This window comes from Charadrius vociferus, unplaced genomic scaffold (assembly GCF_000708025.1).
Source record: "Charadrius vociferus isolate BGI_N301 unplaced genomic scaffold, ASM70802v2 scaffold738, whole genome shotgun sequence".
NCBI classification, from domain to species: Eukaryota; Metazoa; Chordata; class Aves; order Charadriiformes; family Charadriidae; genus Charadrius; species Charadrius vociferus.
In genome coordinates this window covers 755,714-777,456 of record NW_009649467.1, presented here as the reverse complement: position 1 = coordinate 777,456, position 21,743 = coordinate 755,714, and the positions used below count along the sequence as shown (strand labels likewise).

Here is a 21,743-nt window from a genome sequence, read left to right as displayed (position 1 = left end):
TATCCTTTTTTTTTTTTTTGTTCTAAAACCCAGGCTATTCTGAGAAGTCAGATGTGCACTTCTTGAGCATTGCTGTGACCCTCCTACAGAAAGTGAAGCCCCTGTCCACCGGGTGCAGCTTCCCAGGGGGTGACCTTTTGGGGGCGGAGGGCTTGGAGGCTGGAGACTGCCTGCAGATTTTCTGAGGGAAAGGGAAACGTGATGAACCCATGTCTGATCCTGTGATGCTGCCCAAGCACGTGGTGTTTCATGATGAGATAGGGCGATTTCTTTGTTCAGGGCTTGAATGCGTCTTTCCCATTGGTGAGAGAGTCATGCTGGCTTCGTCGTTTTCCATACTTAACAAGGCTCAGCCTCAAAGATGTGAATAGCCCCAGTGAGGTCATCAGAGGTGTTTGCATGCTCCAGGTCTTTACAACTTAGGCATGTACTTTGCTGAATCAAGGCTACAGCTCTTCACGTTCCTTGTCCTGCACGGCACAGTATTTCACAGTATTTGATCCTATGCTCTTGCAGTTTCTCACCAGAAGAACCACTGAGTCATCTAATCTGGTATGAACCCCAAGCAGTGGCTCATCGGCCAAAATTACCGGCAAATGCTTTCATCCAGTTCACCACCTTTTTTCTTTAGGAGAAGGGAAACAGCTGTTTGAGCAAGGACCACAGCCAGACAGCTGGACGCCTCCTCCGTGCAGCCAGCCAGGCTGCTGCAGCCGCCCGCAGCGGAGAGGCTCTCCCAGCAGCAGCCTGGACCCGACCCTCGTCCGTGGCTGAGGCAGGACGCTCGGCTCCAGTCCGATGTCTTGAAAAAGACCCTCAAATTGCATGCGTTTCTTCCTGCACTGTGCACACCAGCTTGTGTCTGTCTCAAGCTTTTCCTGAAAGGTCTTCTGCGAGCTGGTCATACACATGCCTCCACACACGGGCATTAGAGCACGCATGTGGACTGCAGTGCTTTGGCATGCCTGATCATGCCTCCTCACTTTTTCTCACCTTTGAGGCACTCATATTACCTGGTGACATCACTTCTCAGTCATTTTTGCTCAAACCCAGCACAGCTTGACTTATTCAGACCTCCCTCTTGAAGGCAGACCTCCTTTTGGCTACAGCATCTTCCTACCAGAGTACGTTGAATTTCCAGTGGGGGGTGTGATCTGTGAAGTGTCGCCCTCGGCTTGGTCAGTGGGACCTGTAGTCCTTGCTCACAGGTTTCATGCTGGAGCTGTACTGAAGAGCATTGCGTTTCCGTGGCACATCTTTCCTTCTGATTACTCATTTGTAAAACTCAGTGTTAGCAAGTCCTTCTCTCAGTGCACGTTACTGTCGGGGACCTTATATTTGTTTCACTGAAGAAAATGTTGAATACTAGCAAGGCTAAGAGCAACCCCTGTGGAATCCCACCAGAAATATTTTCATTTGATAGAAATTCCCCACCGATGCCTGCTTTTAGCTCTATCATTTAGCCAGTTCTTAATCCATTTAATATATGCTTGAATAAAATTACATAGTGCTGTTTTTTAATCAAAGTGTTATCTAGTATTAAATCAGCTGTCTTACTGGAATACAGGTAAGTTCCATGCATGTAGCTAGTTTCTCTAACCAAACATATAGTTTCAAAGTATAAAATAAGGTGCTATGTTTGTTTTTCTTTTCTGTTGTTTTAAGATCTGGTTTCTGTAAAACCAAGTCAATTGACTGGCTTTAATTATGTTCTTTTGCAAGCATATCATCTGGCTTCTTTGCAAATATGGAACAAATATTTACCAAACACCTCTGCCTCTTTTTGAATCATTAATAACAATCCTGTCATCTGTAGCCAGTATTATAGGCCTACACTGGATTTTTTTATTATTATTATTATTTTAATTTGCTCTAAGGTCTACTTGAATGTCACATATGTGTCAGGCATAGATTTTTCTCTGAAGTCTTCAGCTTCCCTTTTCAATTTACCGCACTTCGTAATTTCTAACACATGTATAGATTTTGTCCAAATAAAAAAAATCCTTCCGCATTTTTTGGAAACCCAAATTAGTCAGCAGGACATAAAGAAGCCCATATCAAGCAAAAGTCTTAACTTCCAACCATGCTGAAATGAAGAGAATGAGACTCCGAGCCTTGTCCCGAATCTTGTCCCCGTCTTCCATGGAAACGAAAAACATTCAATTTTTGGCATAATTGGCCAACCTGGTATTTGCAATGCCTCTAACTTTTCTATTAAAAGCAATGCTAGTCTGAACTATAATCCATGAAAAATACCACCTTTTTGCTTTTTTCAGAGATTGTCTGGTCAGGAGGGGGGTCAAAACAACAGTCTGCAGCAAGTCATATGTCTCCACGTTAATCCGCACAAGGAAGTGTCTGTTTCACTTATTTCCAAATGAGGAATGTTTTCTTTAGAGAGGTAGCAAATTGATTTTCCCCACATGGAGCATGGGATATCTCATTTCCAAAGCAAAACTTTCAGAAATGGCTACACAAGTCTGCTCTTTCTCCCTGTGGATTAGAAAGCAGCGTGGATCCTTAGTGTTCCCTGCAAGGTTGTTTGCTGCTGTACTCTGGAGTTTCCAGGTCAGGTCTGGCATGTTCAGTGATAAATGAAGGAATAAACAAGTGTTTGCATTTAGAAAAAGTCCAGTAAAAATAGTTTTAATGTTCAAATTGTTCTGTGTGCAGCTTGAGTAAGCAAAGCTGTGTGTTTGTGGAGAGGCTGTGTGATCAGAACTCAATGAGAGCTTTTGTTGTTGGTAGGTGCTCATCTCTCAACTCTTGCAGGCGTACTTAGGATCCTGGAGAGTTTCCCCGAATTCAGCTGATACTGTTGTTTCCTAAACAAAGATCTGGGGGTTTTAGTGTAGTCTGATCTTTTGCTTTATTTTGCAGCCACGTTAATTTCTGACCCTTTGATGCAGTACTAGGTTGGTTGCAACTTGCTTCTTTTCCCCAGCTCTGCTTGGTGTGCCTGGGCGATAAATGCCCCAGGCACTCCTACTCGGACCCTGTTTCCAGGAGGCACAAGCTTTTAAATAAACTTTCAGGGTTGAAAGGAAAATAAATGAAATGTAAGATGGTGAATTCAGGATGCAGAAAAGGGAATGAGGTGAAGGAGAGAAAACAAAGAGATAGAGGTGATGGGGAAATCAAGAAAGCAGCTGGGACTCCAGAACAGTATGTGAGATTAACTAACCTTTGAACAGTTGTTGAGACCGTGCTTAAATATAGCAATATGCTTTTCTTAACTTTCAGATATTGCAGAATGCCAGAAGCCCCCTAGAGGGGTAAGTGTTAAAACCATTAAAACTGTTAACTTTCTATTCATTACATTTTAAAAGGTGCAACATGTAAGCATATTTTTCAGCCAAGAGCTAACTTTTGCCAGGCTGCTTTAGGGGTGTCCTCAGCAACCAGCTATTTGCCACCTGCCAGCAGGCATGGTTGATTCACGGATTTTCTGGAGATTTGGGACCATTCTTCTCACCTTGACTTCGATGACCAGGCACCTCCGCATGCCACCTACAGCTTCTGTTTGGCACCTGAATCGTGAATAGCTCTGTGATCTGACACATCCTGCCTGAGAGGGAAAGTCTCCTAGTCTGTTCTCTATCTACTGATGGTTTTGCAGCTTAGGGCCCACCGTTCCGGTATTGCAACTTCTGTGCACGCGTGTGAAAACTGGAAGACATATGAAGGACTGGCACAGTGCAAAAGGATTCTGTGAGGAGACATTCTGTGAGGTGTCCTACAGGGTGGAGAGTCTGTTGATACATTTAGCAAGTATGCTGCAGCTTGCTTCAAGCGAGCACAATTCTCTTCTGAACCCAGTGCCACAGTACATGCCTGTTTATTCACTTCTTGCACCTTCCAGTACTCCATCTTAATCCTGGTTCTGTGATTACCTCCCTCTGGTGCACTCTCATGTTTAGAGCTCACCTGACTTTGTAAGCCTACCCTATATGTAGACCCAGGTCTTCCACTGGCCCTTCTTTGCTGATGGCCTTGGATTTTTTCAAGCCCAGTTGTGGTTTTTGTAGTGTTACGCTCTTGCCATTGGCAAAAAATGCTGCTGTTCCTTCCTCTTCCATCATCTTTCCACAGAAACATGGTCACAAAACCAACAGGCAGCCAGAATCTAGTTGGCAGTGCAAGTTGTAAGTGCATTAGCAACGCTGAGCACCTATCCCAGTACCGTCCTCAGCGAAATACGGCAATGGCTGTACTTCCCTATTTTTTTCATTTTTCCTTTTTTCTCCCACTTTTGAAGTGTTTCTGAGAAGCTGGAGTACCAGCAAACCAGAATCAAAAGTCATATCAGGAAATAGTTATGCAGATCAGAGAGGCGTGGAAGAGGCGAGAACTTTGATCGTGGGCATTACAATTACTTAGATGTTCTCTAGAGTAAGTAATGTGGAGCGAGCAAGAAAAAGGTACATGTTTTAGGCATGAGTACAGTACTGTTTACTTACATGGTTTGTTGAGCAGCCAACAAGGTCCAAGGTTATTTTGGACTCAGCATGAGTAAGTGATCCAGGTATGACAAATGAGGTAATGCATTCCAGGCTCATTAAAAACTCTTGGCTCCACCACTGATTTTGACAAAGTGCCAACATAGCTTGACCTCAGCTGTGTGAAGGCCACTATTTTTTTTAACACCCTCCCTATAACAACACATCTTTTACATCAGCCAAAACATGTGCATCTAGAGAACAGTTATGGGGACGGTTGAACTCATTGGGCTTAAAACAGTAATCAGACTCCTAAAAAAGAGATAATTCTACTGTAACTAACCTACGAAAGTCAGGTACTCCAAAACCACAGCCATTGTCTCTTGACTTATTTGTGCATCTAGGGGTGGCTGTGTGTACATAGTACATTGCATTCTCAGCATGGATGTGGCTTAAGTGAGGCTGACTTGATAACAGGGGGGTGGTAGGCTCAGCGATCAGTTCCCCTTCCTGGGGATGCAGGTAAAGAAGGTGGCTGGTGGAGGTGCTGTCTTCTTGTGGCAGCCTACACTTTTCCACAGTGTGTAGTGTTTCATCATGGCTGACCTCAGCAGCTCCCGTTCTTGGGTACTTCTCTTCCCCCAGCGTAGAACTTGCCGTCCTTGGGTTTAACCCAGAGCTGGGAGTTGTACTAGATGGCAAGGCTTGGAAATGTTCTTGTTTCCCATGTCCTGCTGAGCAGACGGTGGCCCTGAAAGGGGGTGTTAGTGGCAGGAGAGCAGTGACCACACAACCTTATGAATTTTCTGAGTGGGTGGCCAATGTAGCCATCTCCTTCCTCACCTTATGGCCTGCTCCCATTCACCTACCTGATGCTTGCACAGGCTGATGAGAGTGCTGGAGGGGAAGATGTACTTTTTGAGCAATGATGCTGTTCCGTGGCTTCATGAACAGAAAGGACCTCTAGCTTTGAGGAATCATCTAGCTGGTGTGAGCAGCATTAACCCTGAGCTACTCTCTTTTCTGTGTGGCTCTCTTGCTTTGTGCGTCAGAGCCTGCTTATCTCCATCACCTGGTCTTTAATTCTCTGCTGTAGGTGCCTCTGTATTGTCCTTGTTCGACTACGGTGGTCCGTAGGCAGCTCACAAGAACAGGCTTTGGGTCAGCTTCTTCCTGCAGTACATTTTAGCCAGCAAAGATTTGCCAACCTCCATCTACAAATAATCTCCCTCCCTGTGCCGTGCATGGCACAGGGTTTGCATTTAACCTCTCAGGTGTGACAATCTGTAATAAAGACACGTAGGGCATTGCGGGTGTTTTGCCACTGCAGAGCTTAGCCATGGTTTTGGGAGGATGAGGCAAGGTACAAGTTTCCATCTAGGAAGAAGGAAAGATTGATTAAATCTTAATTTCAGATAACTGAGGGCAGTTACATTACATCGGGGACTAAATGCTTTTGGTGTTTTTTAAAGGCAGGTGTGCATGTGAGTGAGGATTTGCACAGAGGAGGTGGCAGTGGCAGCTTCTGCACCTCACCTTCCCTTTCACTCCCTACCCATGAAGACCATGGCTGTGTGCTCCTCCTTTTGCTCTCCTGCAGGTAGGGAAGGGGTTTCTAGACAGCCCAAGAGGCGTTGGGAAGGAGCTCATCATGGCTGTGGCCAGCAGAAGTTGTTTCCTCTACCCAAACAGAAAAAGCCGGGGGCATTACGCCTCTCCTCCCTCTTGCCGCAGAGCCATGTGCAGGGGGAGGAACAGCTCGGCAGGGGGATTGTGGCTGCCTTCTCCTGCACCCTACTGCCGTAGCACACTGGAGACTGGCACAGCATGGGTGGCCAGCTGTGGCCCAGGCCGGCATGGGAAGTGTGTGATTTGGAACGAGACCTCTCCCTCCCCGCGGCACAGGAGGAGCAGGCTGGGGGCACACCTCCCACCTCTCCCCTCTGTGGCTCCCCATGTCTCTCCCTCTCTCCACTGGCACAGCACAAGCTGTTTCCTCTTCTTTTTTCTGCTGCGCGGTCTCCTTGTGTCCCAGTCAATCACAATTCAACGTTTCATGGTCTTCTGAGAAGTACAGATCCCTGATGTCGAACGGCATGCAGCAATCTCTGTGTGATTTGTGGTGACTACCTATTTCCACACAACACCCGTGGACCCTTTCAAACATGAAGGGGAAGAAGACATGCCTGTCTCTGGGCAGATTCCTATAAATAATTTTCTTTTCGCTGAGAATTCACAACCGAGATGGCAATAAGACGTATTCCAGAATGGGAAGAGTTGTTAAGTTATGGTTGTCGTCATGGTTTGTGTAACTGTTGATATTCATGGCATATCCATTTCATGCGCTTTCACTTAATCGGGAGCACAAGACTTTTACCATCAAGTAGCAGTCAGCTGAAAAACAAAGTCCACACTGCATGTGTACTAGTTAATAATCACACCTTTTGTTCTTGACGGTTACAAATGCTTGCGCTGGAGTTAGATCTTCGTTCATCTTGGATTCTTGCTTGATTCCTTGTGAAACCCCCTGTTGCAGCCTCAGGTGGTTGCCTTGCGGGGCCAGCCGGGTTGGTGGGCTCAGAGGGACAAGTTTGTTCAAATGACACCAGCTGGATCTGCTGCTCAGGGAAACAAGGAAACAACACGCTGATATAAAATTGGCATCCAAGGGTTGCTGAAATGGTCCCTCTGAAGTCCTGTTGATGGGCAAGGCTAGCAGGCACGATGGTGACCTATATGGGGAAAGATAACCAGCCCAAGGTGGGAAGCATGGCCTTGTGCTCCTCCAGCTCTCCAAACACAAGGAGTGTTAGCTCGTACTGTGTACATTTTGCAGCTGGCTGTGTGTTACCTGGTCATACCTGAAATGTTTGTGAGGACTCAGCAGGTGAAGGGGCTTTCCCTGCTGGGCTCTAGATTGCTATCGCACCTACAGGTTTTGCAAGGAAGATCATTTCTTGTGCATTGCCATTTTCTAAATGAACTTGCCCTTTGTGATGACTAGCAAACTTGGGATGAGCTGTAATCTAAAGAAGAGCCTCCTTGAGTCAGCAAGGCGCAGGCCAGCGTGGGCTTCAAGTGGACGAACACCCTTTGGCTTCCGGAGGTCTGAACTCAGAGGTTTGGGCCATTTGTATTGTACCGGGCGTACGTCTCCGCTGACAGCTGTGCTGGGCTAATATTGATCCTTTGAATCACACCAAAGTAGAGGCAAAAAAATGTTCCTGGCAGCCCATCAAGGTCCCAGTGTTCAGTAGGTGCATTTTCCCCTCTTTCAGATACATCAGGAAGCAAAAAGAAAGGAAGAGGAAAAAGCCCCCAAATTGGCAAAAGCAGATGTTTTGTCAAATGCACAGGACAGCAATAATTTAAACTGGTAGTACATCCTATCTCTCATCCTCCTGTTTCAGGCACTTAGACTAAAGAGGCGGCAAATAAATGCAAACTCTTTTCTGTACTTATTTATTCAATTTTTCACTTTAATTTGCTTTGCTTATGTTCTCACCTTCTGGGAACGTGCAAGTTATCAGGTCTCACTGCCGCAAATGCTTTCAGAAAATGAATTTGAAAGCCATATGCACAAACATGTGAAGAAATTGAATTGTTTCAGATATCCTCAGGTAGTCGTGTCAGAAGTGCTTCTCCACCAGAAAGCAGAAGAAAACCATGGGATATTCACTTAGCTGCCCAGTACATACTGAACATCCAGTGTCATCAGGAAAATTGACTGGGACTAAGCCACAACATGTGTGTAAAATTGCTTTAAAATAATTACGAATAACGAATTCAAGAAATCTGCAGTGTGCACATGAATATGTCAGAAATGAAAAAAAAAAAAAAAAATTAAACCAAGTATGTGACTTGTAAATGATTCCTTCGGTCCTAGTCATATTTCCTTGCTCAAGAGAACAAAATGGATGTAGCTGAAATATAAATAATCTTCGAATAATGCATTTATTTGTAATGATTTAGGGAGCAAATGTTAATGGCTTTGTTTCAAGTGTGACTGGAACTATTTAAAATGTTTTCTTTTACAGAGTAGATACTAGAGGCAAGGGCCTTCTCTTCTGGTATTAATTCCTATTGCTGCTTTCTTGTTAATTGTGCATCTGATCTGGAATCAGATCTGAAGTGATTTGAAGTCATACGGTGGGGCGTGTGGGACGGTCCTGGTGTGTGCTGCAGACAGACCTTCCCGGCTGCAGCTCTTGAGCCATGGGGAGAATGCAAATACCCCATTTCATAGTGGGTTTGTGCCAGTTCTGCCACGGAAGGCTCCAATTCAAACAGGGTTTATACGCAAGCTCAATATACCTGGAATTTAGGAACAAATGCCTCCTTGCTTTGAAAGCTTTTAGCAAAACATTAGGAGTGCTTTATAGTGTGGTACAAAGTACAGTGCCAAAACTCAGGATAACAAGTATGTTTGGAAAACATTGAGCCTTGAACTAGTTTATTTATTAAAAAAAGAAAGAAAGAAAGAAAAAGTAACTCATGTGCAAGTGTATTTGATCCTAGCTGAACCACATCTCTCTCCGGCCGTTGGTTGGACCGGGTCAGGAATCCATTCGTTCGAAGGCTAACATTTTAACACGTGTGCCAGCGTGTAGTAAATTGCAGGAACATTTCTATTTTCTTCAGTACCTTTTTAAAGAAGGTGTGACTGCTGGGGTTAACCATCTGTCCGCCCCATCCAGGTCGTGTGCAGAAAGCAGTAAGCATCAGGAGGGCATCGAAGACGGAGGGTTGAGTGGGGTTTATAAATAAGGCAGGGCGGCGTGGCCGGGGCTGGCAGTCTGGCAGCCGGCGCTGGAGTCCTCGGAGCTCATCCCACGCTCCCGCCGAGTCGCTCATCTCTGTTTATATGAGTAATGGAGTGGCTGGGGGAGGGGATTTCTAAGCACGGAGCAAATACTCTTAGTGTTCATTTTGTGTAAGACTGACATCCACACCAAGTCGAGACTTCCAGCGACGTAGTGTGCAGTCACATGCTGTAGCATTCATGAGTACAGATATAAATCAGGCAGATGTTTGTCGACTGGAATGGGTAATAATTTTTTTCTCTCTTTGTTTGATTTTGCATGTTAGCCTCAGATGACAATTTCAGAATTGCTTTCTGCAGTACTTTTCAGTAAGCAGAATGTGCTTCACTGGAGATAGAGGGAGATATTTCTGTAGGGAGATAAACATATTTTTATATATACACAAATACGGACTTACACACATAGGCACATGCATATATATATATATTTTATTTTTTTTTACCGTGTGCCAGTGCTGGGGGAAGAAAAAGGTTATGTCTTTTGGACTTTTTGTTTTAAACCCATGGCTTTTCTTTTTCTCTGAACAGACCAAATATGACACTGTTACTCAAACTATAAAATCAAATTAGCACCCTTTATTGTGTTTGCAAACTAATTAAAATGTAAAATGTCCTGAAACCACTGGCTTACTGTGTGACAAATGTAAGATTAGAAACAATTAGAAGGCACTCAAGAGGTTTGTGGTGTTTAGATTTCTGACATTGTTCTAATCATCCCTTTAAGTAACGAAAACAATGGTTACCTAGAAATTAAAGGTTTAAAGGAAATTATCTTCTTCGGTACAGTCATTAGTTAATGATTGTTTATCATTTTGAATGTTGCCATAGTAGTCAGGGGCTGATTTTTAAATCTGAAAGCAGGCAGGACACGTAATAATGAGCAAACATCTGCTTCATCTATTATTTCTATATGTGATCATAATTTATATTGTAATACCACTATTGAAAGATGAGTCTGATATTTTTTATGACGATCCATATCCCGTTCTATGTATGGCTCAGCACGGTTAGGATTTAGTCACTGTGTTATTTCAGAGCTGTTTTATCTTAAGAATTGGACAAAACTGAAAGTGATTCATGTTAATTTATATGTGTGGTATGTAACCCTTATGAAACAATCAATCACTTATTTCAGTACTTGTCAACTTCCAGAGCTAGTTGTTAAGGGGTTTTTTGATCCATTTCAGGACTCGGGGGTAATTTTTTTTTTTTTTTAACTTTTTTTAGAAGAACTTTGACAAGAATGACAGGATACATAAACATTTCTTGGAGCTGTAAGGAATTTCAATATTTCAGAACATTTCCAAAACCAGATGTTTCCCAAAGTTGAAAATAGTAGTTAGTACTCTTACTTGAAGATTAGAAATAATAAATGCAGCAGGCTGATTAATGCAAAGCTACCTATTAATATTCTATTTTGTTCCTTTTTTGTACCATGGAGAAATATTTGTGCTTTCTCTCTGAGTCCTTCAGAGACCAGTGTTTGACTTTATATTAATTAGTTATGTGAAAGTAGAATAGATTAGCCTTGGGGGATATTCTATAGAAACGTATAGTGTGTCAAGATGTAACCCATGGAGGATGGGAATCTGGTAATAAGCATTTACTGTAGACAGATGTGTACATTTCTGTGACTGATTGTAGTGGAATTATTTATTATGCTTTCAGCTGTTAAGAATCCAGTATAAGACAATGTGCTCAAATTGTTCTTCATTAATTTTCAGCTCCAAATCTTAAAGGCAGACCGCGCAAAAAGAAGCCTTGCCCACAGAGAAGAGATTCATTAAATGGCATTAAGGATTCCAACAATAATTCTGAAAGCAAAGCTGTTGCCAAGGTAAATCACTTAATAATACTCTTTTCAGTACACTCTCCTTTTTTAGGTACAGCCTTGCCTTTGTTTCCCAGCATGCTGTTTCAAATTTAGAATGTAACTTGTTTTCTTGGGGAGATAAATGTAATTTTTTCCAATAGTTTTATTCTTCACTTTAAATCGTGTCTGCTTTCAAAGTTACCAGCAACTATAATCACCTAACAACCTAATGCTATCAGCTTGTTGGTAACTGGTAGTGCTTAAGCTTTCTTGGCATCTAGTGTTAGTTTTCACATTCTGTGACACACAAACATAGTTTGTGACAGTATCTTCGAATTAAAAATAAACCAGGGAGCAGCTCACCCTGTTACAATGTACTTCTAAATATAAGTTTGAAGATAAACAGACTATGAAACAAGAGCCGCTTCAGTGATGGTTTCTAAGAAGCACGCACAAATGACATTACCCTGATGTTAAGATCTCTACTTTTTTTTTTTTTAATTAGAGAAAAAAAAAAGATAAAGGCAGAAATTCAGTATGAAAGCTTAAAAAAAAAAAGGGGGGGCTGTTTCTTTAATACTTAGTGCTGAGCTGCATGTTCCAGGGTTTGTTGAATAGTGCATGCTTTTACAGAGTCTTCTGTATGTGCTGCAGTGCTTCACCCATACTGCAAGTAAAAATTGGATCATTGATTTGTGTTTATAGACTTAATCTTTTAGATATTTATGGGTTTGTGTCTTTTCCTTTAAATATTTTAAAATAGGGTTTCTGTAATGTAATTTACGTCCTGTTTTCTATGTTGCCTGTGTGGTTTTAAATAGAAATTTGGCTTTCTCTTTAAAAAAAAAAAGGAGTACAAATGGCTCCTTTCAAGATGATTTAATTTGAAACTGTAAGATGCAAAGACGGAAAATTACTTAGAGCAATACTTGTAGATTTTTATCTGAGGCAGAATTTTGTCACTGTGATACTTTTGAGCTAAACGGCTGAACAGGTTTGCATAGCCTGATTTTTTAGGCCAACTCCTCCCAAATCCATTGTTTCAATAAATTAGATGGATGTGTATCTGAAAAACGCTTCCATTGTTGTGACCATCTCTTTAGGAAATACAGTGAATCTATAGATCCATTTATGTTGTATTGTTGTGTGCAGTGAATGTCCTGGGAGATTAGGAGGTTAAAGAGGTCAAGTGGAAGTGTTCTGCTCTCAGTTTCTCATAGGAAGGCAAATTAAATTCCACCTCCTCCTCCTCCCTAGGAGTTCAGTTAAAATTGTGCCTTCTGTTGATGACAATAAAAGAGGCTGAAGTTCATGATGAAGCTCTGCCCTTAAGTCACTGTTTCTCTTCTTTTTGTGCCCTATTGTGCTCAGCTGGAGTCTGTACTATCGTATTAGACAGGCATGGTAAAAGGCGATGGAACCTGGTGTGTTGAGTTGCGGGGTCCTGCCAGATACTATAGAGTTTGCCTGAATGTTTTTGCTCTGTGGAAGAATGTGCAAAATCCGCGGTGTGAAAATGTCTCAATTTGCCTCAATTCCCCCTTCCCCCAAGATGTTTTTCATGTTAAAATATTACCAGCAAACTGCAGCGTGGCCCATGTTGTCAGAGCACCCCAGACTGTAGCACAAGTAGTTCAGCCTCTTCAGCACCTGATATATAGGTATTAGATAATTAAAAACAACAGTAACACTTCATACCAAATTGTTTACCAAATTGTTTATCCTCTCTGTTTATATTTGGGTTCACCCTACTAGTCAAATGGGAGGATATTTCAGATAAGAAGTAATTCCGCCTATTTATCTAGTCATACTGTGCTCATCATTGTGCAGATATTAATAGCATTAATTATCTTGGCCAGCTTAATTTCATTATAAATAATAGACATGCTCATGATATAATGTCTTTGCATGTAGTCACACTGACTTCAGTGTGGCTCTTCACATCAATCTGTGTCTCAGGGATGTGGATATACTTTAAAAAGAGGGACAGTGAATCAGAAAACCTCTACAGGAGATGTATTGCACTTCGTACAGACCCTGCCTATGGGTTTCTGGGGAAGGAAGGGAAGTGTATTTGGGGAAGGGGGGGGGAGTGGAGATCCACCTACTGTCTTCTCATTGTTAAGAACAGTTGGGATGTTAAGTCATCTTAAGCTCCATGTTGGGCTTCACCATCAGTTTTCTTCCTATGTCCGTGTTCCATCTCCAGCCAATGTTGACAGTGGGTACGTGGAGAGCAGAGTTGAACACTGCTAGTGTAAATGGGACAGATCCACTTGTATCAGATGCTGAAATATTTTGGCAGCATTCCTGGCCGTCTTCCTGTTCCAGCTAAAATCCCTTTTGACCAGAAGTTGTGCTGCATTCATCCTCAGATCATGGCACCCAGTGTCTGACAGAAGCCTCATTTCTCGGGTGGTGGGGCCACAGCTCTGATGGAGACACAGTGGCTGTACGGTTTGGGTCAGGAAATGGCAAAACTGTCACTCTGAAGACACTGGTTTTGAGCCTGTCAAGACCAACACAAGCCACATGGTTGTAATGACTTTCTCAATTTCATGTTCTCGGCTGTCAATGACTAGAAAGCTTTGTACCTTCTTAGAACTTAGTTCTTATTAGGCACGTTTACCTTGAACCATCAGCAGATCATTTTGTCGGCTTTTACTGTTACCTGACACAAACAAGCATTTGGTTGGGTAGGAGTAACTCTGAGTAAATTCCAGTGTAGGTGGCTTGTTAAAAATAGACTGAAAGTGGCACAATGCGGTCCTGGACCTGCGGGTTCTGCCAGGGAAAGTGGGTCTTTCATGTACCACTTCTTGCTTTTTGATCTCCTTGCTGGTCACTGTATCCATTTTAGTACCTCCTGGGAAAGATCCCAGGGGAGTTTCTTCCCAGGCTGGGAATGTAAAAGTCACAAGAACACAAGGCCATCTACTGAGGCAGGATCAGCTCTACTGGAGAGACGTATATCAAGCTGTTCTCTCCAAACACTCCCAGGACTCTGGAACCTTTCATACTTCACATGTCGTCAGTGCTGGACAGGCTTTTGGGACTTGCAGGCTCCAGCATCACCGTCATCATACCTGCTTCGTGCTCCCAAAAAGCATTGCCATTCAAAGTGTGCAGAAGTGCACTGTAAGGCTTTTTAAAACTGGCTGATCTGACCATTTCGAAGAGCCAAAAGGATTAACTTGTTAAAATGGAAATTGTCCCCAAATGAATCTACTCATTACATCTCTTAGTGCAAATGCTAAAGTAAATCTCGCACTTCATTTGTACAGTAAGATCTGGGAAATTAGTTTAAAAGTTGCCAGGATATGCTTTTCCTGTGGCCACAGGTGGCCTGGCATGCTCTCAGACCTGGAGATTTATTCTGAGCACCTCGGCTGTTGTCTGATCGAAACTCTAAAACGCAGGTCTGTAGTGGTCTGTGTTGTGTGTCACCTCTGCCAGAAGACAAACACAGGGCTGTACCCATGAGTGTTCACCTGCCATTTGGTAATGGATCTTACGCCTCTGATGGAACTCAACAGTAGGAGGTGGTCAGATGTTCCCACAGCCCATCTCAGTGCACCTCCAGCTTATCCACACTGCGGCGCTGGGTTGCCCGTCTGGGCCTTAGCCCTCAGTCTCACTTTGGAGGTTTTACGCACACTGAGGCTACAATGAAAGAGCTTTAACTCCTCCTGCGGAAACTGAACGCTGCCTTAATAACGGAGTCATTCAGGCTTTCTGAGCAGACCAGAAAAGAGAGCAGGGCCAAGCAAAACTCTGTCTTTGGGATCGTCCTCCACATCTTTGTCCTCTAGGAAGACTCAAAATCATGTTTTGAGAGGGAAGGTTGGTGTGTGGCGCCTGGTGCAAATCTGGCATCGCTGTCACTGACTTCGATACGTTTATGCTGGATTTACACCGGTGTTACCCAGAATGGCATTTGGCCCTCTTTGGTTCTTATTAATCATTGGTCATGGCATTCATCTATATCTGCTGTCAGATGGTGGGGAGGTTCCAGAAGTGAGGCCTCAAATGCTGGGCAGACGAAGCATTGCAGCCTTCATCAAAGCTTCGTTGAACCTGACGCTGCCTGGAGTCCGTCCGTTGCATTTTGGCACGTTTGAGTTCCACGGGTTCTTTGATCTCACTTCTCTGTACACTGGAGAAAAGGAGGTTGTGTGTTGCACAGGGTTTTCTCACTCCTGGTGGCTTTTTAAATGTTATTTTCTTTGTTTCCTTTTGTCTCCTTGGGAGTAACATCCCTTGCCATTAGATTGCTTACATAGCCGTGAGCTTTGATTTCATTTAGCATTCATGCCCAGGCTTTCATTTAGCATTTATGCCCAGAGTTCTGAATTGTCCAGTTTGAAAAAGAAAATCCATTAAAAAGATGGATTGATTGATTGATTGACTTTACCTAGCAAGTAGGTGACAAAACTGAAAAATTGTTCCCAGGTCCAGTGAATTTGTTCCAAGTTTTAGCTTGCAACAAATTTGCACCTCAAATTAAAAATCCTAAATTTATTAAAATCATGGGTTCATACTGGGAGCACAAACCCAGTCTAATGGTATAGCATTGAAAACTATGACAATGTAATCTGAACTTTATAAGGGGAAGCTGTTAAATAATTTTGCGAGGAGCCAAAGTAAAAAAGTCAAGGGATTACAGCTCTGAACTGAAAAGTGCATGAGGAAATCCAAAGTTCATTTAATAGGAAAAAAATCCCATTCGTTCCATTGAGTTTTGGACAAAACCCAGGATCTTTGCAGAGGTTTAATCAACGAGTATATCTATTACTAAAAGGCAAAGCATCGTGTCTTGTGCCATAGGAAGACGGTATCCCTTTGAACCACGCAACCAGAGAATATTGAGCAATACAACGGACATACTTCGGTGGTAGCTGATCAGGAAGAGTCCCCCAGGAAGTCCATTTCCCAGTCCCTGCCGCATTGCCTGGGAGGAGTGAGCCTGTACCCTGTGGTGTCCAACAGGGAGATTTTTCAGCAGCATCGATTACCTTGGAAAATTGTGGCCACTTCTGTCATCTGGTTAGGAGGTAGCGCTGCTTTGTCCAACATCTGTGGAGGAGAACTATGGAGGTAGCTAACATTAAGTCAGTGCTTTCTGCAAAGTTAATATTCTGGAGGAGTATAAAAGAAAAGATTTTGCTTTCTCTGAGCCTGAATGCAGGGTAGCTTTATTGAGATAAAATAAGCATATCATAGTCTTTGTCATATGTTTGTTTGTTTACAAGCACTCACCTAATGCTCTTCATAGCACTTACTTCCAAAATGTCAACAAGTACCCAGGAAGCACCTGACCTGGTGTAGAAGTGGGCAGAGTAAAGGAGAGTCAGTGGCTTACTTGACCAAGAGCTCTTGCCTTCCTGTTCAGCGAGATACTCTGCTCTCCTCTGCTGTCCTCCTAAAATATCAAATACTGGCTCTTACAGTCTCCCTGCTCCCTCTGGGAGCACAAAGGACGTTTCTTGGAAGGGTACGGAGCTGCCGGGAGGCTCCTCACAGAACTCAAAGCATTGAAGGGACAATTCAAATTCAAAATACATGTAACCATCTCCACTACCTTTTATTAGAGGACTTGCAATATTTCACTGGAAATGTATCAGTCCCATCTTGGTCATGGAGAGCTTTTAAACATCACTTTGCAAGGTTCTGCTCTTTTGTTTTTTGTATACATAAATTATGGGAATGCTCGAGTTGTAATTTGCTTGATTCAATGAGAGGATTATCTTCAGGAGGACTGCAGGATTAAGCCGGTCTCACTGGATATTTTTCCCACGTTTGAATACTGATGAGAGGTAAAGTGGTTCCAATTTGTTGACTTCCTGACTGGCACACGTCTGCCGGGGAGGCCAGTGGGAGACCTGGAGCTCTGGGACTCATGTGCGTTGGGGCTGCTGGTGTCTACCAGGACAGGCTCCGGCTGCCAGCCTCTTCCTTCTGCTGAATACTTAGGGCTGTGCTTAAGTTTAAGCAGATGCTCAAACTCACTTGACTTAAGTCCATGCTACAGCAGACCCTCCACTCGTGTGTGCTGAGGGCTCTGCCTGGGTAAGGCTTGCCAAGGTTTGCGTCTATTTTGGTGGGCCAAAGGAGAGGAAAAATGTGTTGTTTCAGAGCTGGCTGCTGAGCGTTCCTGGAAGGGGCTGAGCCCCCTTCAGCTCCAAGGGTTGTCTACGGGAGTTGACAATGCTCAGTGTCAGTCCTGGAATGAAGGTTATTATTAGACTTGCTAATGGCAAGTGTATGTGAGAGATGGGAGCTGTCTGTGACATAGCAATGTATAGTCATAAAAATGCAGATCTGGAGAGCATTACCAATGGGTTATAATGATTTAAAGATGTGGCTATTTAAAAATGTTGTGACTAAGATTCAGAACAAGACATTTAGCTCTATAAATAGCTTCCTTTGTTTCCCCTCAAACACAGTTGCATGGTTTGGCCTTCATTTTTTCAACAATCCGTCCTGCTAGGAGAGGGTGTTTATTCCTTAATTGAAAATTAAAGGTTACCCAGATCTGATATGACATCTTTTCTTTTCCCAGGTAAAATGTGAGGCTAAGTCAGCTTTGCCCAAACCCAAGAGTAACAACAGCAACTGTAAAAAAAGCTCAAGTGAGGATAAATCAAAGATTGCCGTAGGTGAAGAATGCAGAGCTGATGAGCAGGCTTTCCTTGTGGCTCTTTATAAATATATGAAAGAAAGGAAAACACCAATTGAACGAATACCCTATTTAGGTTTTAAACAGAGTAAGTATCCTTTTTCTCACTTTCTTGTTGACATTTTAGAATGGTTTGGCTTCTTTGGAGAAAGCATTTGCACACGAAGCCTATTTTAAAGCCTTACGGATGGGGGGACCGTGTTTATATCTACACATTTTCCAGTCCAGGCATTTCACTGTCTTATGCCTAGATTTGCATCTCTTCCTTCTGGGGTAGTTGCTGCTGGATATTTATAGGTTTAAATCCGCTGATTATGACTAGAAATAGGCATGTTGAAAACTCTCTAGTTTTCTGTTTTGTAAATCTGCAGCGTCTGTAATGCCTTTCTTCTGAGTTAATAATATGACGTATCTTTATTGTGCCCAGATGTTCTTTATGAAAGGACAAATATTAAAGGAAGACATTTAAAGGTGGTCAAGAAAGGCACAAAAGGGATCGTATTTTTAAGCCCCAGAATGTGTTTATAGTTAATAAATTACTGACTTTGGAGAATATAAAACCAGACTGTATCTGTTTAATACAGAATGCAATGTTTAGAATTGCTTTGGCATGTACAGTTTGTAGTGCCACAGTCTGTAAAGCAATTGTAGGTGGAGAAGATACAGTTGTAACTAAATTGTACATAAATATTGCAGTTCAATGTAAATCTTTCAGAGTTTCCAACAAAAGCTGTAAATGGGGGTATTTTTCTTCCTTATCTATAGATTGAATGATACTTTATTTCCTTAAAGGGAGAACTCCATGGATTGAGATATTATTTACGCTAATTTATCTCCCAGATTAAAACCATGTGTTATTTTGATGAAGAATGTCAAACCTGTATGTTTTACATAACAATTTACATACCTAATAGCAATTGGCACTGATTGCAACAGGCCTCCAGCAGCCATTATAAACTTATATAACTCCAAATGATTACAGTGTTTGTCTGAAAACTGGCTGCTTGAAATGGAAGTAAAATTAATGTAGTATGAACAGCTTCGTTGCATTATGCATTGATTCAGATTAAATCAAGGCCTCAGCAAAGCTCTTGATAGCTTTGAAACAGTACAAGGTTCAATGAGGCTTTCAGAACGTTTTGCGTTGAAGAGAGGATTCTTTTTTCCCCCATTTTATTCTGCAGTCCCTCAAGCATGGGGACAGGGTGGGCTTGAAAGACAAGCTAAAGTATTATTTCTAAAATTCCCCACCGGGGGTAGGGTCCTCTGCTAACATTTAGCTGAAATACACTGAAAGTTGCTTGACATTCATGATAAATTAGGGGCCTGATCCGGCAAATACTTACATGCCATGAGTAAGTATGCTGAGAAGAGCAGAAATGTTTGCAGGACGGGCCTCTCTATTTGTCCAGCAAGACTTGTGCAAACGTTGCCAATATAAATAGGTTAGTGGGGAGAAGCAGTATGTACACTACAATAGAGCATCCCCCGGCGGAGGAAGAGATCCCGTCCTCTGTGATCTGCAGCGTTATTGCCGAGTCTGCCCTGAAGTATTTGTAGTGTGTCTATGGGGAATCACTGTTTGTTGGTGGAATAGTGCATGCATCTTTCATAGAGCTGTGACATCCATTTTTCTTCTAGCAATTAAAATAAGATAAAATAAAAATTTAAATGAAATAAAATAAAATAAAATGCACCAGCAGCAAGCAGTGGCCTCGTGGGCCTGGCCCAGTGGCCAGGATGAAATGCACATGAGAGGGGAGGAGGTCTGCAGGAACTTCTGCAGCATCTCTCAACACGTCTTTTGGATTGAGTTGCCTCTGTCCCTCCCACCCAACAGCCGCCGGCAAGGCACAACTACTCATATCATAATTATTATGATAATTTTCATTTGTGCTTCCCCCGGGTTCATTTGCACAGGACCCGTTAGAATGCAGCTTATTGTTTATTGATTATGGAGGCCATTATCCCAGCTGCAGTAAATATTGGATATTGGTTTTTAATCAATAAGCTTTCTCTGTGAGCCGGTATGTGGCTTATGCTTGCTTGCTAATGAAATCAGTATTAAACACATAATTAAAAGCAACGTTCTTCCCAATGAGTAATTTTTATTATCAAAGTTACGGAAACATGCTACGGTCATTATACCATGCCTCTTATCAACAAAGTCAAATGAGCCTATTACCTTTGTCTCAGTGTATTTTTCCTGTCCTGTTAAAGAATCTAAGTGAGTTCTCTTCTGTGTAATTAAAAATATATATAGTGTGGGCTAATATTTAGTCTTCAGCCTATGTAAATATCTCTTTGGAAAATGTTTCACAGGAGCTTTTTCAGGGGCTGTGAGCTTTTTTTTCCTCTATTTTTTTTTTTTAACTGTTTAATTTACATTACTTTGAAATATGTTGGTTAATGCAATGCTTATCTAAATACTTATTGTCCCTCTAACAGTTAACCTTTGGACTATGTTTCAAGCTGCTCAAAAACTGGGAGGATATGAAACAGTAAGTGTTTAAGTAACTTAAATGAAATAATTGTGCAATCTAACTTTTCCCTGGTAGAAAAAAAAATGTAAAAGCAAACAATCATTTGCTGCATTTTAGGCTAGCTGTACACATTGTGGCTTTATTGGACCATTTTTGGAAGCAGTCCCAATTAGTTCCAGGTTTGGCAAAATTGTAAACTTGTCGTAAAAACTACAAGTGGAAAACATATGTAACTCTTCCCTGTCAAGGAAATTAGTTGGGTCTGTAATTTTTTCCCATGTTGAGAAAGGGCTATTATTGTACGACAAGCCAAGATTGCATAAAAGAAATTTCTCTTGGCAACATCCCTGACATCTGTTCGTGTCTAATATGGGAAATATATTAAAGGCTTTCAAAAGTAATCAGCATTGTCCATTAAGGAATAGTATGCTGCAGTATCTTCTCTTATTCCAAGTGTAAAAGATCTTTATTAGACAAGGGTCAGTACCACATAAACAGGAAGTTATCAAAGTAATTCAGAAAAGTCTCTGACACTTTTTATCAGCTAACCATATCTGACAAGAGCGGTTTATTTTTAGCTCACAGGAAAATGTGATGGCCATGGATTTTACAGCATGTATTTTGAACCAATAAAATATTAGAGCAACAAACTTAGATTAAAATCTTGAAATGAGAAGAAAGAGCTGCATTAATATGGCACATCGAGATGACATCTGTAATAAAAACCAATTGACATAGGAAGATGTCGTCATTGGAAATATTTTCTTTGCACACAATGATCAGATTAAGTTGTTCAGTTCCTGCTGCAGTTGGATGAAAGAAATTATTTTTGCTTTGTTTACGAAGTAATCTGGGACGTATCTGTGCTGTAGAGAAATGACAAGAAGAAATGCACTATCAAGAAACTGAAAGTCGTTTGAACCAAAATATAAAACTCACTGGGTTTCTTCCATATAATAAAGCATATTGTTCTGTAAATCAGCAGCCCAGCTTGATTAGCATGGGTGTGGCTGGGATTTTGTGAAACATGAAGTCTAACATTCTCCAAAAAAAAAATACGCTTGATTTGGCTTTTATTGTTCCTGTATCTTTCATTAATCAGCACATACCATGCTTATGTACAGGGGTGTGCGTAGGTGTGCTCATGGGTATATATGAATGAATAGCTACCATAGATAGATCGTTACTGCAATTATGAGCCAACAGTAATTGCCGTGAGTTGTAAAATGCGATGAAAATGAGGGATAAAATCTTGAACTTGATCCCAGAGCACAAGGGAAGGCAGAGAGGGAGATTGAAAGGAGAGTGGCATGTTCAGGGTGCTCAGGGAGGCAGGCGATTTCCACAGCAATGTTTCAGATCTGCTTGAAGGAACCGAGAGTAGAAGCAGGGATGCCAAATTGGTGGCTTGCTGGAGAGAGCTGAATTTTAGTGCCAGAATGAGAGGGAGAGGGATGGATTTAGAGATGCTGTTGAAGGTGAACCTCTGTGCCTGGGGCAGAGCAGG

General features: G+C 42.2%; 1 protein-coding gene across 1 annotated transcript in view; it reads left to right on the top strand.

The window, feature by feature from the left end:
* The window catches only part of ARID5B (AT rich interactive domain 5B (MRF1-like)), a 107,459-nt gene that overhangs the window by 59,752 nt on the left and 25,964 nt on the right, over positions 1–21,743 (top strand). The window contains exons 3-5 of the mRNA XM_009889803.1: positions 10,986–11,098; positions 17,637–17,841; positions 20,202–20,254. Coding sequence (XP_009888105.1) covers positions 10,986–11,098; positions 17,637–17,841; positions 20,202–20,254 — 371 coding nt within the window. The remainder of the gene's footprint in view (positions 1–10,985; positions 11,099–17,636; positions 17,842–20,201; positions 20,255–21,743) is intronic.